General features: G+C 39.5%; 1 protein-coding gene and 1 long non-coding RNA gene across 3 annotated transcripts in view; one reads left to right on the top strand and one right to left on the bottom strand.

Moving 5' to 3' along the window:
* The window catches only part of BBS4 (Bardet-Biedl syndrome 4), a 48236-nt gene that overhangs the window by 11389 nt on the left and 16997 nt on the right, over positions 1 to 19850 (bottom strand). For both annotated transcript variants that reach the window (XM_012451260.3, XM_012451261.3), the window contains exons 3-9: positions 17855 to 17934; positions 16592 to 16655; positions 13551 to 13662; positions 11793 to 11865; positions 6103 to 6156; positions 4343 to 4470; positions 1035 to 1089 (exon numbers count right to left, since the gene is read on the bottom strand). In XM_012451260.3, coding sequence (XP_012306683.2) covers positions 1035 to 1089; positions 4343 to 4470; positions 6103 to 6156; positions 11793 to 11865; positions 13551 to 13662; positions 16592 to 16655; positions 17855 to 17934 — 566 coding nt within the window. The remainder of the gene's footprint in view (positions 1 to 1034; positions 1090 to 4342; positions 4471 to 6102; positions 6157 to 11792; positions 11866 to 13550; positions 13663 to 16591; positions 16656 to 17854; positions 17935 to 19850) is intronic.
* On the top strand, positions 2897 to 10988 carry LOC105716561 (uncharacterized). The gene is made up of 2 exons (XR_010344530.1): positions 2897 to 7370; positions 9885 to 10988. It is a non-coding gene; the product is annotated as an uncharacterized LOC105716561 (long non-coding RNA).

Here is a 19850-nt window from a genome sequence, read left to right as displayed (position 1 = left end):
CTAGTACTGTTCCACATTAATGCCTCTTGACAGAAAATAAGCTGGGTATCCTCATCTCCTGTGGGGCCAACCTCCCAAGCCAAAGCCCAGGAAAACCCAGGGTTAAGCTCCTGATTCCTTTTAAGGAAAAACAAAATCGACATAAAGGCCACCATAGAGGCAGGGCTGGAGGCAGAATCAGCTGAACAAGGAACTTGGGAATGTGTATGTTGGAGATGGGGGAAAGGCCCAATGGATACCTGGGCCTGGATCTTCAGCCAGAGAATCCATTAAGCTACAAGAATCCCATTCACTTTCAGGAATGCAGAGGGGACAGAAGACTTCTTATTCTAGATAAAGTATGTTTTGCCTTCTCTCTTTCCAATAAGGCCCTGGCTGGGAAGAAAGATCAACAGAAATGGCTTTGCCCCAGAGCCCTAAGAAGTGCTCCCTTGTATCAGTTTCTCTCCTTACAACAAAGTAACAACCCCCCAACACCAGAGTTATTTCTCATATATGCTCCTTCCCAGGTTGCATAAGGATTTTTTTTTTTTTTTTTTTTGAGACGGGGTCTGGCTATGTCACCCAGGCTGGAGTGCAGTGGCTCAATCTCAGCTCACTACAACCTCTGCCTCCCAAGTTCAAGCAATCCTCCCATTTCAGTCTCCCAAGTAGCTGGGATTACAGTCACATGTCATCATGCCTGGCTAATTTTTGTATTTTTTGTAGAGACAGGGTCTCCCTATGTTGCCAAGACTGGTCTCTAACTCCAGGGCTCAAGTGATCCACCAGCCTCCCAAAGTGCTGGGATTACAGGCATGAGACACCACGCCCAGCCTAGATAAGAATTATAATTACACTAAGGTAAAATAGAATTACTTCCAATTTAAATGCAGAAAATTAATTCCTTTAGCAAAGACTATCAAATAGAGAGTATAGTTCATGTACTTTGACCTTTGGTAAGATAAATATCAAAATGCAGGAAAACCACCAGACACACAAATCCAAAAGCATTTCTAACATCAATGCATGAATGAGTCAAGAGTTTTCATTACCTGTAAGTAGAGTAATCCTAAAGTTGTAAGAAGTTCCGTATTTTCTGGTGAGAACCTGCAACATAGAGATGCTCAGAGGGAAACAAGATGTGGATGAGAAACACGGAGACACATGCATGGTAATGTATCCTTGTGTAATACTTGACAGGCCCCACTGAACCTCTTGCTCCCCATGGAAATCCCGGAAGGCAATTTGGGAACTGCCATCAAAAGTAGATCATCTCAACCCTGGCAATAGGGAGAGCTGCTCAGCAAGAAAGAAATGGGGCTTAGAATTCAGACTCCTTTCTTAGAGTAAAAGTCCTAAGAATGTTTTGCATGACTGTCTTGGTCGCACTAATAAAATTAAAGAACAATGCTTTATAAACCAAGTCAGTCTAGAACTTATACATAGTTTCATCAGTCCTCTCTTGTGGGATTTTTTTTCTATTCTCATTGTGTTCACAATGCCAGGCAGCATAATTTTCTATGTAATTTTGGATCCCAAGGCCCCTAATGCTCTTCTCTGCACTTAAACAGAAAGCTATACTAAGTAGCCAAACGAAACAAAAGAAGGAAGATACATACCAATCCTAGGAAAGAAGGTGCTACTGACTTTTGGAAGTAAATGCTGATCTAAGCAAAATATTATCTGCCTGCTCAATCCCTCACTAATATGTCTTTGTCACAAAACCAAAGCAACATTGAGTTGGGATGATCTAACTATAGGATCATCAGACAATTGCAACAGTAAAACACCAAAAGGCTATGAACAATGTCTCCTGCTTCTAAGGAACAATATATGACACTGGTTACCTCTAGGTAGACCTGAACCAGAAGATGCAGAGCCCCAGCCAGGGAAGGCCTGAGCCGACCAAACAGCTTTCTCAATTCAACTGGGAATCTGCCTTTCACTTTCTGCCATAATAAACATCCATTTTGATCACTTCCCTCCCCAAAGCCAGGTAACTTCTATAATTCTAGCAGTATCGGTCCCCCATTACAACATGACTATTCTCTTCAAAGCTGTAGGTCATGAACAATGGTCTCTATCTTCTCAGTAAGGCTTCAAATTTTAGCTGTCCACATTTCTCTCTTAGGAAATTTAGTGACTGAAGTCCTTGATCGGGTACTGGAAGAATGTCCCCCTTGGGATTTATGTATCCTAATCTCAAAGAGCCAACCTCTAGAAGGCAGGGGTCAGGGGTCAGGGCTACTACCTAGCATCACAGAGGCACTTAACATGTTACACGCTCCTTACTACTTGCCCATATATACAGCTTCTTGATGACAAAAGTCGCTTCTGTAGCTTAACAAACCAAGTGATTTTTCTGTCTTTTTAGACACAAAATGTGGTTGAAGAAAATTCAGAAAGCAGCGTTGTGACTGACATAACCAGAAAATTTACTACCATGGTAGAAGACAAAGATAATAAATTAATAGAAATCTAAGTTTAGTTCAGAATCTAATTATTAGGAATAATAAACCTTGAACCATAGACCAGACATTCTGTTACGTGACCAAACAAATAAGGCAAAGCATTTTGCTACAGCTATCCCATTTAAAAGAAACAACACAAGGCCAGGTGCAGTGGATCACGCCTGCAATCCCAGCACTGTGGGACACCAAGGCAGGCAGATCACTTGAGGCCAGGAGTTCAAGACCAGCCTGGCCAACATGGTAAAACCCCATCTCTGCTAAAATAACAAATATAAGCCAGGCGTGGCAGCACACTCCTCTAGTCCCAGCTACTCAGGAGGCTGAGGCACAAGAATCGCTTGAACCTGGGAGGCAGAGGCTGCAGTGAGCCGAGATCACACCATTGCACTCAGGCCTGGGTGACAGAGTGAGATTCTGATGAAAGAAAGGAAGGAAGGGAGGGAGGGAAAGGAAGGGAGGAAATGAAGGAAAGAAAAGAAAGGGAGGGAAGGAGAGAGGGAAAAGAGGGAGGAAAGGGAGGCAGAGAGGAAGGAGGAGAAAGGAAAGAAAGAAACAACACCCTAAACAGAAAAGACAGCATGTGTTTCTAGAGAGAAAATACAAAACACCATCATGGGAAAGCCAATCAGTTCCATTATTAAGAGAAGTCTGTATTACCCTAGTGATGTTTAAAAAAAAGATACTGGTCTCATGCTAATAAGGTCAAATGTTTCTTATGTTTTTTTACTGAATCAGGAGATTTCTGTCCCTAATAATATCTCCGAAAACAGAAGATCTGTTGCTAACATATGATACCAAAATGCCAAACTGTCAGCCAACTCCTAAATCTGTTATTTTCTTCTTCCTGAGTGTGCATCTACCTGCTTCTCTTACAACTATCACCTAGTTTTGAACCATGGAATGTAAGCAGGAGCGATGTGTCCAATTTCTGGGTCATTTGAAATTTATTACCAAGCCCAGGTGCGGTGGCTCACACCTGTAATCCCAGCACTTTGGAAAGGTGAGGCAAGAGGATTGCTTGAGCTCAGAAGTTTAAGACCAGCCTGGACAACATAGTGAGGCCTTGTCAACACAAAAACGTTTTTGAAAATTAGCTGGATAGGCCAGGCATGGTGGCTCACTCCTTTAATCCCAGCACTTTGGGAGGCCAAGGCAGGCAGATCATAAGTCAAGAGATCGAGACCATCCTGGCCAACATGGTAAAACCCCGTCTCTACTAAAAATACAAAAATTAGCTGGACGTGGTGGTACGCACCTATGATCCCAGCTACTTGGGAGGCTAAGGCAGGAGAATTGCTTGAACCCGGGAGGCGAAGGTTGCAGTGAGTCAAGATCACGCCACTGCACTCCAGCCTCACAACAGAGCAAGACGCCATCTCAAAAAAAAAAAAAAAAAAATTAGCTGGGCATGGGGCACATGCCTGTAGTCGCAACTACTTGGGAGGCTGAAGTGAGAAGATCGCTGGAGCCCAGGAGGTTGAGGCTGCAGTGAGCTGCCTGAGTGACAGAGTGATAGCCTGTCTCAAAAAGAAATATAAAATTATTGCCAGATGCTTATTCCATACTTAGCTTCCCATACCATCTCCTCCTACCACAGCCTGGATGTGGATGTTACATTCAGCATCAACCATGCAGATAAAGACAACAACCTAAGGAATGGTCAGTTAATAAGGAAGAAACCTGGATCCCTGGCTCACCTTGTAGAATAGAACTGCCCAGCTAACCTAAAGCAGCAGCTATCCTGAGAGGTGAGAAAGAAACACAGTCTACCTTACTGAAGCCATCAGGAGCTCTTAACTTAAACCTCAACTTCACCTTTAACTCATACAGTAAGTAATTAATCAAACATATTAGTTTCTCCTTGTTCTAAAGGAAAGAGATACACTTACTCCACTGCTTTCTTGTAGATTTCAACAGCCTTGTCCAAGTCTCCCTCCAGCAGGTGGATCTTCCCCAGCATTATATAAGTCAGATCATGCCTATTAAGATTCAGGGCATTGTGCAACTGGTCTTGTGCCTGACAAGTTTGACAAAGCAAAGAAAACCAAATCACTACCACTGAAAGAACTATAACTTGATATGGTTAATGTAAAGACAGTTGCTGCTCTATTGACATAGGAACATCACATTTCAGCAAAGAGCCCCCACTACCCAAAGATCAAAACATACCAAAACTGTCCTTGTTGAAAAGACAGCTGGCAACATGGGATATCTGCTTCTGAAGCTACTTGGAAGAATTTATGCAAGATAATTAATCTTTCTAAATGTTTACTGCTTGATATTCATACCTATGACTCATACTTCATAAGTCAAAAGAGACATCATAGTACATGTAGAGTACTACACTAAACTAAATCCCAGCTGTAACACTGACCAAATGCACAAATTTCTCTATGGTGGGCCCCCATTTCCCCACCAATGTGATGATAAATGAATAAATAGATTGTTCTCATTTATTCACCCAACAAGTATTCATTTGAATTAATAAAATCAACTCCTTGCTCTGGAGGAGTTTACCTCCTAGTAAACAAAAAGGTGTGTTTAGTCATTCACTGATCCAACAAGTATTTATATAAATGCCAAGTATTGTATTTGCCTAGCCTGTTAGCTATACAGTAAAATCTATTTCTTCTCAGTACAGGTCCAACCAAAGACTAATCCTTCTTTTCCTTCTCAGAATAATGCCGTGAATAGAAATATGAATGTTTGAAATTGTGAAGAGAAAAATCTCCTAATCAAGTATATAAAACTGTAGATCCATCTACAAAACCTAAGGGACCCACTAAATGTATTTTATGTACATATACTGCTTATTATCTATCTCAGGAGAAAAGTTACTTTTACAACCCAATTGCTAATGTGCACTTTTTTTTTTTTTTTTAACACCAGTGTGGGATAAAGTTACACCAGCCTGCAAATTGATACAAACTAAACATTGTCAAATGGGTACTAATTCAGATTCTCAGTCCTGGTGGCACTGGAGAAAGGAGAATAAAACTTCACAATAGCTAAGTGTGAGCTCTATGAAGGAAACTACCCAACGCTCCCATCACTAAGTTTTAGAGCTCTCAGTAATTTTGTCTATTCCTCGATTATGATATATACTTTTCCTTACCTGAGTATCAAGGTAAGCTCAAATTGTTTTCTCTGATATAGGAGCCTATAGCTTAATCACAATGAAATATAAATTCTCATCATGGAAAATAACTAAAAACTCTTAAAACTCAGAAATCAGATCCACTTAAAATTTATTTTCAGTGACCCTAAAAACTAAAATCAGTTGCTGTAAGGATATTAGATCACTCACATGCTCATGATTACACCTTTAAGACTTAAGGGTCCACTCTTTGATATTTATGTTTTATTAAGCATTTGTTTCTATATTGGGAAATTAAACTGGAGGTAGAGAAAAAGAGAAAAACTGCCATTCTCTCATATTTCTAGAACTTTCCATGTTCTTATTAAAAACAGAAAATGACAGATGAATAATGACAAGTAAAAATTAAAACAGAAATAAATGTATAAAGGTAATTTTAATTTTCAGTTCCAAAAACCTCTGCAAGCACCAAGGATAATACAAAATGAGCAATGTAACTCTGTAACAGCAAGTGCACCCTCAGTGAAATCCATCACCACTTCTATAAATTACCTTGTTGAACTGCTTCAGATAAATGTAGCAAACTCCTAGGTTATGGCTGATCTCCTAGGCACATTTAAAAAAAAAAAAAGGGAACAACTTAGGTGTAATTCCACAGTAAGTATTAGAGTGAAACAACAGACATCTAGAGATTGTTATTGCTCGGCAAGGTTTAAACTTTAAACCATGCGTTACAGTCAGCTTTTTATTAGAGTTCATACTCAAATATATTTGTTAAAAATTAGTTCCTCAATTTAAAAACTATGGATTATAAGAAATAAAAGCAGAATAAACAGGTGATCTTCCTGGATCTATGGGGCACATACCCAGCCCATCCCCATGTCTTTCTTATCTAAGAGTTGCCTATCACCCCATACCCTTTGTGCCTTCTTCTCAGGAGAGACTACCCACAGCCCCTGCTGAGAGGACTGCTAGCCACCACATTTCCACCCTTAAGGCAAGACAGTTGGATAGTGACACCTGACTCAACTGAAGTCCTTTCCCTAGGAATCTGGAATTGGAAGAGAGCTAGTTAGTTCTAAGTACTAAATTCACTAGGTGATGTGGACTTGAGGACTGACAGCACCACCTGGAGTCCGCTAGTGGGAAATACATGTAATTGGAGCCATCTGCAGAAGTCTAGAGCGAGATGGGAAAACTATGGTCCGTGGGCGAAATCCATTCCCTGCCCTTTTTTATAAGTACAGATTCATTGGAATGCAGACACAACCACTGTTTCTGTATGGCTCGTTTGCATTAGAACTGCAGAGTTAAGTCATTGCAACAGAGTCTGTATGAAGTTGTACAAATTAAAATTTATTAACTGGCCTTTTACAAAAAAAAGTCTGCCAACCTTTGATCTACAGAAAGAAAAGATGAAGCAAAAAAGGCGAAGCAGCTACCTCGGTTGCTGAAGCATTCCAGTTCTGCTTCACTAAAAGACCAACTTATGTATTTCTAAAAGATAAGGCCTTTTTTAAATCTACCCACATCGTCATACTAAAAAAAAATGAGTGATTGCTTGATATTAGATATTCAATGATGTTCAGATTTCCAATTATCTCACAAATGTCTCACATTTCAAAAAAATTTTGTATTCAATCACAACTCAAATCATGTCCATATTACAGCGCATTGGGATTTGAGCTCAGGCCTGCTTCCAAAACTTGCATACTTCCATCTTTGCCATGCTATCAGAATGCATACATGGAGAGAGACAAGGCAGAAATAAAGCCTTTCTTGTCCTTTAAATGTCCTGCTCTGCAGCAGGAACTGTCAAGGTAAGTAAGTAAATACACAGATGTCCTGAAGGCTAACCTCTGACCTTTTAAAATCTTTAACATGACAACAAAGAAAATTTGCAAAGGGGAACAGAACAAATCAGAGTCAAATCCTATCTTTTGGGAGGTAAGGGAATCCAGCAAACATCTTACAAAGGCAGTCGGTTCAATGGAAAGATCACAGTCTTAAGATGAGGAATCTTAGATCGTCCTAGATCACAAGCCTGAATTCCAGTTCTGGCTCAGCAACTACCTTACTGTAGCAACTTCCTACCCTTCAGCAAGACATTCCATCATCCAAAGCCTTAGCTTCCTCACTTGTCAATGGGGGAAATCCTCCCTACTTAACACAGCTGTTCCAAAAGTCAAATAAGATAATAGCAGGAGGAATTACTATTCCCCTGTTGTATGTGGAATACCCTTATGAGTCAAAGAAAGTAGAGCTAGGTATTCTTTTTTGTTTTCGGTTTGTTTTTGTTTTTGGAGACAGGGTCTTGCTCTGCTTCCCAGGCTGAAGGACAAAAATCACAGTTCACTGCAGCCTCAACCTCCCAGGCTAAAGTGATCCTCCCAACTCAGCCTCTAGAGAACAGTTGGAACTACAAGTATACACGACTACTAATTTTTTTTGCTTTCCTGGAGACTGGGTCTCTACGTTCCCCAGTGTGGCCTCAGAATCCTGGGCTCAAGTGATCCTCCCGCCTCAGCATCCCAAAGTGCTGGGATTACAGGTGTGAGTCACCACACTCTACTACAAGTTTTTCTACAGGTACTTATAAAATATGTAGGGTAGAAAAGGGCTGTTAATAAAATGAAAAATCCTTAAAAAATTTTAAAAAGAAAAATGCCATGAAGGGGAAAATTTTAAAGGAAACTTAAAAAGTGGAAAAAAAAAAAAAAAAAGGAGGGGGGCCTGGCATGGTGGCTCACACCTGTAATCCCAGCACTTTGGGAGGCTGAGGCGGGCAGATCATGATGTCAGGAGTTCGAGGCCAGGCTGACCCACATGGTAAAACCCCGTCTCTACTAAAAATATAAAAATTAGCTGGGCATGGTGACATGCACCGGTAATCCCAGCTACTCAGGAGGCTGAGGCAGGAGAATAGCTTGAACCCGGGAGGACGAGGTTGCAGTGATCTGAGGTTATGCCACTGCACTCCAGTCTGGGTGACAGAGCGAGACTCCATCTCAAAAAAATTTAAAAAAAAAAAAAAAGAATGGCCGTTTTGTGAATGACCACATCTACTAGTAATAATGGGGTGGTTATCCCAAATGAGTCAGTAATACCAAATTAGCTTTTTCAACCAACTGGATAAATTAAGAAACATGTTCCATTCCCTGTGACACTGAGTTCTCTTGTTTTACCTCTTCCCTATCTCCCTCTATGGGTTCTCTTCTTCTGCTCAGTCTTTCAAAACTGGTTTTTGATGGCTCACACCTGTAATCTCAGCACTCTGGGAAGTAGAAGGAGGAGGATCACTTGAGGCCAGGAGTTTGAGAACAGCCTGGACAACATAATGAGACCTCATGTCCACAAAATAAATTTAGCCAGGCATGGTGGCATGCACCTGTAGTTCCAGCTACTTGGGAGGCAGAGGCAGGAGGATCAGTTGAGCCCAGGAGTTGGAGGTTACAGTAAGCTATGATCACTCCAATGTACTCCAGCCTAGGAACTCTTGTCTCTTAAAAAAAAAAGTTTAGATAGCTAAGTTAAAAACTGCTAGCACCCAGGGATGTTCCAGGGATTCTTGGTGGGTCCTGGCTCCTCACTGGCCTGTGTGGTGACAGTTTGTGGTGTTGGCCACCCCAGGGTTCTGGCCCCCACACACAGTGCAGGGCTTCCTCCCTGCATTAAAGCAGTAACTTTTCCTGTGCTGTCTTAAAAAAAAAAAAAAAGTAAAAAACTGTTTTTTTCCAGGGTTCCATCCTCAGCTCATTGCAGGGTAATGTCATCCAATCTAATGGTTTCAATTACCACCTTTGTGTTGTTGACTCAGAATGTACATCTCTACTCCAAAACACTTAGTTTCAGATTTCTATATCTAACAATACTGGACACACCTCAATTTAGATATCACCACAACCTAAAACTTATCATGTCCAAAATCCTCTGAAAGATAGGAGTTAACTCTGATTTCTTACCATCACCTTCTTCCAAAACTTGCTCCTCCTGCTTCCTATATTTCCTATTCTAGTTGATTATCCTACAATCCACCAGTCCGTCTTTGCATCTCCAGGGCATAGAGCAGTGCTTGGCATATAGCAGACATACTCATTTTTTGAAAAAACCAACTGAATTAAAAGTATATGAATTTTTCTTTATCTGTAGCTTCACTCTGGCTGTTAGCTATAACATACTCCACAGCATAAAGAATCAACTCAGTCTTCAGATGTATACAGAGGAAAAGCAACTGACAAATTGAACACACTTCAAAAATAATAGTGCCCCATAAGAAATGCAAAGGAAATCCATGCTAATTCAGTGTATTAATAAATCTAATCCTTCATTCATAGATATGAATGTCTCTCCAAGAATCATCAAATACTTGAAAAACACCAACAGCATAAAACAGAAGAACCAAAATGAAGAGAGGAACAAAAAGATAATTCTGGGAAGCAGAACAGAACTTCAAGAATTAGAGATATTGGCGATGCTATTACAAGAAGACAAGACAAGATTTTTGGAAATTAAAAATACAACAAAAGGAAATGAATAAATATTGGATGGATAGGCTATATAACAGAATACAAATAGCTAAAAATGAAAATGATGATCTGGAAGGTAGACTGAATAAATGCCCTGAATGTACAATAAAAGGACAAAAAGGGCCTGGCACAGTGGCTCACGCCTATAATCCAGCACTTTGGGAGGCCAAGGTGGGTGGATTACCTGAGGTCAGGAGTTGGAGACCAGGCTGGCCAACATGGTGAAATTCCATCTCTACTAAAAATACAAAAATTAGCCACGCATGGTGGCAGGTATCTGCAATCCTAGCTACTTGGGAGGGTGAGGCAGGAGAATCACTTGAATCTGGGAGAGAGAGGCTGCAGTGAGCCGAGATCGTGCCACTGCACTCACTCCAGTCTGGGCGACAGAGTAAGACTCTGTCTCAAAAAAAAAAAAAAAAAAAAAAAAGGTCAAGGAAGTAGAAAATGAGAGGCAAGTTAAGAGTTGTGGAGAATAGTTAGAGAACATATCATAGAGAATGGAAAACAGCATGGCAGACGCTGCTAGTTTTCTACCTGCTACCTACTCTTCTCTTTTTCCTTACTAATAGAACCCTGTTTGTTTAGAGTAGCAATGTGACCAGATTAAAAACTACATTTACCAGCTTTCCTTATAGAAGGGGAACTGATATGACATAAGGGGAAGTCTGTGGGGAACTTCTGGGAAAGTCGTGCTTTCCCAATATAGGCTCTGTCCTTTTCTCCTTGCTGCTTTCTCTTTCTCCCTTCCTAGAATGCAGATGTGATGTTAGATGCAGCATTCTTCTTGTAACCATGAGGAAAAACTCACAGCTTTGACATCGTAGACCACCAAATCAATGCCAGCAACTACTTATCTCGACATCTTGTTTCATAAGAATTAAAAAATAAACCCCTAATTTGTAAAGCCAATGTTTAATCAAATTTTCAGTTGCAGTTACACACAATCCCCAACTGATACAAAGGGAAGGGGAGGGGACAAATAAAGAACTACTCAAAGACCCGGACCCAAAGAAAGGCAAGCGTCTTCAGAATGAAACAGCCAAGAATGTCACATAGATGGGGACGGGAAAAAGACATGAAACACAACTAGATGCCTATTGCTGGCATTATGGAACTCCAACGATGAAAAAAATACCTGAAGCTTCTAGGGGTCATCAACAAGAATCAGACTGTTAAGAGGCTGCTTGCCAGAAAACTGTTAGAAAATCATGCAGCAATGCCTGCCAAGTTATGAAGAAACATGGTTTTTTGTTTTTTTCTTGATAGAGTCTCGTTCTGTAGTCCAGGCTGGAGTACGGTGGCGCGATCTCAGCTCACTGCAACCTCCGCCTCCTGGGTCCCCGTTCAAGCAATTCTCCTACCTCAGCCTCCCAAGTAGCTGAGATTATAGGCATGAGCCACCATGCCCAGCTAATTTTTGTATTTTTCAGTAGAGACAGGGTTTCACCATGTTGGCCAGTCTGATCTTGAACTCCTGACATCGTGATCTGCCTGCCTCGGCCTCCCAAAGTGCTGGGATTACAGGCATAAGCCACCGCACCCAGCCGAGGAAACATGGTTTTTTATCCTGTACTTAGACAAATCATGAATCAAGTATGAGGATAAAATCAAGGCATTTCTGAAATGTAAGAATTCAGAAATAAGACAGCCACATGATAAACGGAACCATCAGCATGTTTACTAATAAGAAAGAACTGAAAGTTCTCTACTTACCCAATCTTTCTGGTTGAGTTTAGCAGCTTCATTATAGACTTCAATGGCAGCTTTATGTTTTCCCAAAAGAAATCTGTAAAAGATATATTTTCCATAATTATTACCTCAAAATACTTAGAAGACTAACCCTACTAGTCCCAAATTTTACTCATATTTCATCCTGCAGAGAATTCTAGAAGCCTTTTCTCCATGAGCTGGTTTTGCTAGTTTGGCCAGTGAAGCTGCTATACACTAACAGCAGAAGCTTTCTTAGAAGGGATTGCAGTGGCAGCTGTTCCAAGGCCTTGGTCTCATTCTATACCAATTTTAGTCAAAGTCTTGTCGATTTTTTTCTACAATGTATTATAAATGCAGACCAAAAAAGAAATAAGCCAAATGATGTACCATGTTAAACAGTAACTACCATCATTTATCATCACCCATTAGGGACATGTCCTTTCCTTCCAAGACCAAGTCTCTTTCCTTGATATTGGATCATGAGTTTAGAGACAAATGGGGAAAACCAAGCTCTGCAAAAACAACGCAGGTATGAATGGCAATGTAGCTAACAAAGTGGAGATGTGAACTCCATGGAACAAAGGACTGAAAAGGGGCTACCTAGTAGTTTATAAAGACTTTGGCGATTCATCCCATCTAGGAATCTACAGGACATTCACTCAACAAATACAGATGCTCCTCAACTTATGATGAGGTTACATCCCAGTAAACTCATTGTAAGTTGAAAATACTGTAATTCAAAAATGCATGTAATACATCTAATCTACCAGACACCCCAGGGTTAGCCTACTCTATCTTAAACATGCTTAGAACACCTATTCTGTTCCATGGAATTCCTATCTCCACTTTCTTAACTACATTTGCTGACAGTTGATCAAAATCATCTAACACAATGCCAATTTTATAATAAAATGTTGAATATCTCATGTAAATTACTGAATATTGCACTGAAAATGAAAAAGAGAATGGCTATGTGGATACCTGAAGTACAGTTTCTACTGAATACATATCAATTTCACATCATCGTAAAGTTGAAAAATGATGTAAGTTGAACCATCAGAACTCTGTCCTTACTAAAAACCTATTGTGTGATGGCCAGGCGTGGTGGCTCATGCCTGTAATCCCAGCATTTTGGAAGGCTGAGGCGGTGGATCACCTGAGGTTGAGAGTTCAAGACCAGCCTGACCAACATGGAGAAACTCCATCTCTACTAAAAATACAAAATTAGCCAGGCGTGGTGGCACATGCCTGTAATCCCAGCTACTCAGGAGGTTGAGGCAGGAGAATCACTTGAACCCAAGAGGCGGAGGTTATGGTGAGCCGAGATTGTGCCATTGCACTCTGACTGGGCAACAAGAGCAAAACTCCATCTCAAGGAAAAAGACAAACAAAACAAAACAAAAACCTACGGTGTGACAAATGTTATGTTAAGTGTTGGAAGAGCAGATGAGACAAATTCCATGGATGCCAATAAGTTTAGAAGACTTAGGCCACAAGGTGTCTCTATTTACATGATAAATAATATCAGTTCTCCCATCAAACTAGAATGCAGTGTTTGAAATACTTAATTCCTCAACACTAGTTATCTCATTTTCTCAAAGTTCAAAATTAATCCAAGCTCTTCAGAGTGAATCCCATTATACCTATTAAACCATTCCCCACTTGTATATCAGGCTAACGCGGCTGCCAGCAGCAGGCTATACCTACATTTTACACTGTTCTCTGTGAGTGCCCTAGGGCCTCCAGCCTTCCAATACTCACAAAGATCTTGCCACCTGCTTGAGATTATCAGCACTCTGAGGGCTAAGAACGGCACATGTCTGGAAGAGTTCTAGGGATTCTTGGATATTTCCTTCCAGGCGAAATATCAATGCTGCCAAGAAACAGAAAATACAAAAAAAAAAATGAAGTAAAACCATGTTCTGGGAAGGCTGGGGTCAGAAAAATTGGAGAAAAGGAAACTGGGAAACAACATCAAGTAAATCCTTTCGACAGCTGTATCCTTAATACAATCAGATATGACTTCGGACAGGCCGACACAACAACCAAAACTGTTGACAAGCTAAACTCTGTTTTAGTAAGGTAACTCAAACCTACCTACTTCTCTCTCTACTCCCAGGATCCATCGCATAATCAGTTCCTTTGCAAATTATCACACAAACTCTTCACATTAAGAACATTTTGGGGCTTCCCCATCAGATGCTTCATTTATCATAACTGACTTCCACCTGATCATTTTCAGAGTGAACACCCCCAAATGGGGCAAATGGAATCAATACCTCAAGTTCAATACAGAGATTCTGGCAAAGAATACAGTAACATTTCAGACTTCAGTTGTTAGTATAACAACCAATGAGAACCAGTGGTTTTTCCTAGGCCTATGTTTTCAGAAGAATTTATCAGGCACTGAAAGTCTGATACTTGTGACACTGAGAACAAGAGCATTTTTGCCATGATGTCCTCAATTTGTCAATATCTTACCAATCATATCAGAAAATTATATGTTAATCTGAAGACTACAAATGCAATGAATGGTAAACAAAACCATTCATTTACACCCAAGAGTCAAAAAGAAAGTTGCTGGGAAAATTAAGAATGCTACTTATGGCACTGAAGAGTAAAATTTAAATCAGTGGTCCTTATCTTTAGTTTTTGATGAGCTGAATTTATGCTCTGCTTCATCTTGTTTATTTCTTCTAGGCTTCTTCCCCTCATCCTGATTCACCTTACAACAGTCCTCAAGCTCTTCTTCATCTCTTTTAGCTTGACTAGAAGGAACCCTTGCAAAAGCATCTTCTGGTCCTGAAATCACTGTATTAGGCAGGAATCCTAAGCATCTACTCCAAAAAACACTAGCCAGAAACTAAAAAATGGGTGAGTAAAGACAGCAAGTTTTTTTGTTTTGTTTTGTTTTGTTTTGAGATGGAGTTTCGCTCTTGTTGCTCAAGCTGGAGTGCAATGGCGCAATCTGGGCTCACTGCAACCTCCACCTCCCAGGTTCAAGCGATCCTCCTGCCTCAGTCTCCCGAGTAGCTGGGATTACAGGCATGCATCACCATACCTGGCTAATTTTTGTATATTTAGTAGAGACGGGGGTTTCACCATGTTGGTCAGGCTGGTCTCGAACGTCTGACCTTGTGATCCACCCACCCCGGCCTCCCAGAGTGCTGGGATTACAGGCGTGAGCCACCACACCTGGCCTTGATAGCAAGTTTTTTAACAGTACTAGTCATTTCTGGAGTCAAATCCAACACAATAATTATATATATGTTCAGATTTCATAAAAAGATAATACTGAATAAAACCTTTCTGGAACATTTACACTCATCCACCTGTAATGACATTTTGGTCGACAGCTGCACAAATGATAATGATCCCTTAAGATTATAATGAAGAGGAAAAATTCCTATTGCCTAGTGACATGATAGCAATCAAAACAGTGTAATGCATTACTCACCTATCTGTAGTGATGCTGGTATAAACAAACCTGTGCTGCCAGTCACATAGAAGTATAGCATATGTAATTATGTATATATAGAACATAATACTTGATATAATGATAACAAATGACTATATTACTGGTTTATGTATTTACTATACTATACGTTTTAATCTTTAGAGTGTACTCCTTCCATTTATTAAAAAAAAAAAAGTACAACAGCCTCAGGCAGATCCTTCAGGAGGTATTCCAGAAGGTATCATTATAGGATATGACAGCTCCATGCATGTCATTGCCACTGAAGACCTTCTATAAGGAGGTGGAAGACAGTGATATTTATAATCTAGACTCTGTGTAGGCCTAGGCATGAGCACATGTGTATGTGTGTGTCACAAAGACCTTAGATGGGTCACAAAGCTCTGAATACCAAAAAAGATAACACTAAGGATACATTCTGCATGTTAGTACTACCACCGCAGTAGTGTGTGTGTCTTAGTTTTTAACAAAAAAGTTTAAAAGTAAAAAAATAAAAAGTTTTAAGAATAGCATAAAGGGCCAGATGTGTGGCTCATGCCTGTAATCCCAGCACTTTGAGAGGCTGAGGCAGGAGGACTGCTTGAGCCCAGCAGTTCAAGACCAGCCTGGGCAACATAGTGAGATTCTGTTTCTACCAAAAAAAAAAAAGCATATAGAATAAGGACATAAAGAAACTATTTTTGTACATATTGTAAAATGCTGATGTGTGTTTTAAGTATTACTACAAAAAAAAAACAAAAAGTTTTAAAGTTTATAAAGTAAAAAGTTACATCAAGTAACTTTAAAAATTTACCATTGCAGAAAAAATATTTTTAAATAAATTTAGTATCGTCTAAGTGTACAATGTTTATAAAGTCTACAGTAGTATACAATAATGTCCTAGGCCTTCACTAACTCACCCAGAGCAACTTCCAGTCCTGTAAGCTCCATCCATGGTAAGCACTCTATACTGGTGTACTACTTTTTATCTTTCATACCGTATTTTTAACAGTACCTTTTCTATGTTTAGATACACTTACCACTGTTTTACAACTGCCTACAGTATTCAGTACAATACATGCTCATATAGGGTTGTAGCCTAGAAGCAACAGACTATATCATACAGCCTATGTCATAGTACAATATCATCAATCTACATTTGTGTAAGTACACTCTATGATGTTCACACAATGACAAAATTGCCTAATAACACATTTCTTAGAATGTATCTCCAGTGTTATGTGGTATATGGCTGTACTTGAATTTATTTCTTAAATTGCCTGCTCTTTTTCAAGAATCTAGGAAAAGTGTATTTCTCTAGCAAGAAGACAAGAATTATGTGTCTTACCTTGGACATAGATAGCATATTCACACAATCCCTGAGTCTCCTGAAGCTGTTCTTTGATAACAGCCTGAAAGAGGAAGAAAAAGGCTTCTGAGCAGTGGTTAAGATTATTCAGGTGTATTTAAGAAAAAGTAGATGTGGACAATAATCATATGTAAAAAATCTAGAGTATTAATAATGCCTAGTAAAGTACTAGTTCATTCAGTTTCTTAAAACTTCAAATCCCTTATTATGATTACTTATTCTAGAACAGGGACTTGCAAACTATGGGGCCTACAGGCACTTTTTATTTTTGTACAGCTCTCAAGCTAAGAGTAGTTTTTATATTTCTAAAGGGTTATAAAAAATAAGATGATGATAAATATGAAGTAGAGACCATATGTGGTCTACAAAGCCTACAATATTGTTGGCCCATTACAGAAAAAGTTTGCCAACCCCTGTCTAAAATCTAACTAGACAAGCTAAGAAAAGTATGAAAAGATTTCCAAGTAATATCACAGAAGAAAAAGAAAGAGAACCTTTCAAGATTCATACTGGTATCTGCCTTCAGGTCAGTGGTGTCAAAAAAAACTACTATGAAATCTTTGTCATACAAGTATGAATTAGTTTTGTGAATTGCCATAAGTATAAATGCCACAGGTATAAATTAAAAACCTTAGAAGGGTCACAAAGCTCTGGATGCCAAAAAAGACGATACCAAGGATGCCTTCTGCATGTTAGTACTACCACTGTCTGCCTGCAAGTTTGTAACATATATGATATGTAACCAAAGATATAGAGAAAGGGAAATACAAATGGTTTTTAAATATACAAATGATGATCAACCTTGCAATAAGAGGAAAAATTAAAAACAAAACTCAACAAAATACCATTTTTCATCTATCCAAAGATAAAAAAGTTAAGATAATATGCTGAGTTGAATAACTGCCTCCACTGGAGGCAAAGAGTTGTTTGGTCTTGACCTAAGAAGACACAAGGAACAAACCTGAAACTGATCCACAGCCTGCAGTCAAAGCCAGCCAACTCATAGTTGATCTGAAAGCCCATGAGCAATTGATACCTGTTTGTTGGGGGCCACTGAAATTTTGAAGTTGTATGTTAAGCATCACTAAAACAGCAAAAGATAACCAGTAGATGAAGTATGGGGAACAAGAAATTCATATTTCATCGCTGAGATATAAACTGCCACACTCTGTGCAGCAGGCAACTGTTAGCTGCCTACCCAGCATCCTGCCTCTCATTTTTATTATCATGGCAGTCTCTTACCTTGCATGCTTCATAATCTTTCCGGATATAATGAAGATGAATCAACCAGTTCTGCTTCTCCAAAATAGGAAACTCTGGAGCTAGGTAGTATATTTTGACAAAACAAACAACACAGTTATTAGATTTTCTCCTTTAGCACTGTCCTCATGTCTAAACTAACCATAAACATACTGCGATATCACATGAAAATTTTCATGCTATTTACTACAAGAATATATTATAGTGTATCAAAAATGTACAGACTATCAAACAAAGAGATATTTGTCCTACTACTACACATTCAATATATATCTTGAGTTTTTGAAGCTTGTAATGTCAGTTTCTCATCAAATGATGACTTGCCCTGAAAAACATAAAATCCTCCTTCGTCTTTTCAATCCCTCCCTCCCTGATTATAAAAGGTGACTAGAAAGACTTTCTAAAGAAGACTGGAGGAATGTCACTAAGGAAATATATGTAAGATAGTTAATATCACATCTGATGATCAGAGTACCAAAAATATTTTAAATAAACACAATCTTTAGAAATAGCGCAAATGAGAACATTATGTTGTCCCGAAATGAGAAGTCAACAATGAAAAAAATCTTGTTGAGTCGTTGAAAATGGCTAATGATAGGGAAACCATAAAATGAGTTACCTGCCCACTAAAATCAGAAGTTTAAAATACAGTAAAAATTCATTAAGAAGTTTATTTTCTGTGGTAACAAGGAGTAGAAAGATCCAAATCAACCCCAGAATGGTGAAGATCTCAAGGAAGGAAGAGGGAAGAACAGAATTATGAAAAGATAGAAAGGAGCCTTCAACTCTTTAATGCTTATTTCTCAAAAAAATAAAAAGCTTTAAAGTAAACATGACTAAATTTTTTTACTTATTAAGCCTAGCCAGTGAGGACATGCATGTTTATATTACTTTTGTGAACTTTAATATGTTGGAGACAGTCCTTGATTTTTAAAAATGGAAAAGAGCCCACGTGCGGTGGCTCATTCCTGCAATCCCAGCACTTTGGGAGACCGAGGTGGGCAGATCACTTGAGTCCAGGAGTTTGAGGCCAATCATCTCATTTCTTTGAGGCCAGCCCGGGCAACATGGTGAAACCCCATCTCTACCAAAAATACAAAAATTAGCTGGGTGTGGTGGCATATGCCTGTGGTCCCAGCGACTCAGGAGGCTGAGGCATGAGAATCACTTGAACCAGGGTGGTGGAGGCTGCAGTGAGCTGAAATCATGACACTGTACTCAAGCCTGGGCCAGAGTAAGACTCTGTCTCCAAGAAAAAGAAAAAAAAGGAAAAGAAAGGGAAGAGCAAGGGGAAGAGAGGAAAATGATTGTAACCTATTTCTTGATGTTTCACAACCTAAGGAGAAACAACCTAAAGAAAACCAAACAATGGCCAGGCGTGGTGGCTCATACCTGTAATCCCAGCGTTTTGAGAGGTCAAGGCAGCTGGATCACGTGAGGTCAGGAGTTGGAGATCAGCCTGACCAACATGGTGAAACTCCATCTATACTACAAAATACGAAAGTTAGCTAGGTATGGTTGTAGGCGTCTATAATCCCAGCTACTTGGGAGGCTGAGGCAGGAGAATCACTTGAACCCAGGGGGTGGAGGTTGCAGTGAGCCAAGATCACGCCATTATACTCCAGCCTGGGCAAAAGAGCAAGACTCCGTCTGGAAAAAAAAAAAGAAAAAAAAAAAACAACAACAAAAAACAAAAAACTTCCATGTCCAGGGAGAAAAAAAAAATGCTTACTGACTCAGAGTTAATGCTGCCTGAACACAAAAATTAAAAGGTATGACCAGACACCTTGGCTCACAACTGTAATCCCAACACTTTGGGAGGCTGAGACAGGAGGATCAGTTGAGTCCAGAAATTTGATACCATCCTGGGCAATATAGCAGGACCCTCATCTCAAAAAAAATTAAAATTTTTTTTAAAATAAAAAAGAAGTAACGTTGCTCACTGCTATCCAAGAATACTAAGTATCAATGATTTGTA

The sequence above is a fragment of the Aotus nancymaae genome, unplaced genomic scaffold, assembly GCF_030222135.1.
Source record: "Aotus nancymaae isolate 86718 unplaced genomic scaffold, 86718_ANA_hifiasm-v0.15.2.pri h1tg000003l, whole genome shotgun sequence".
NCBI lineage: Eukaryota > Metazoa > Chordata > Mammalia > Primates > Aotidae > Aotus > Aotus nancymaae.
The sequence above is the reverse complement of the archived record's forward strand: the minus strand, read 5'-3'. Positions and strand labels throughout refer to the sequence as shown.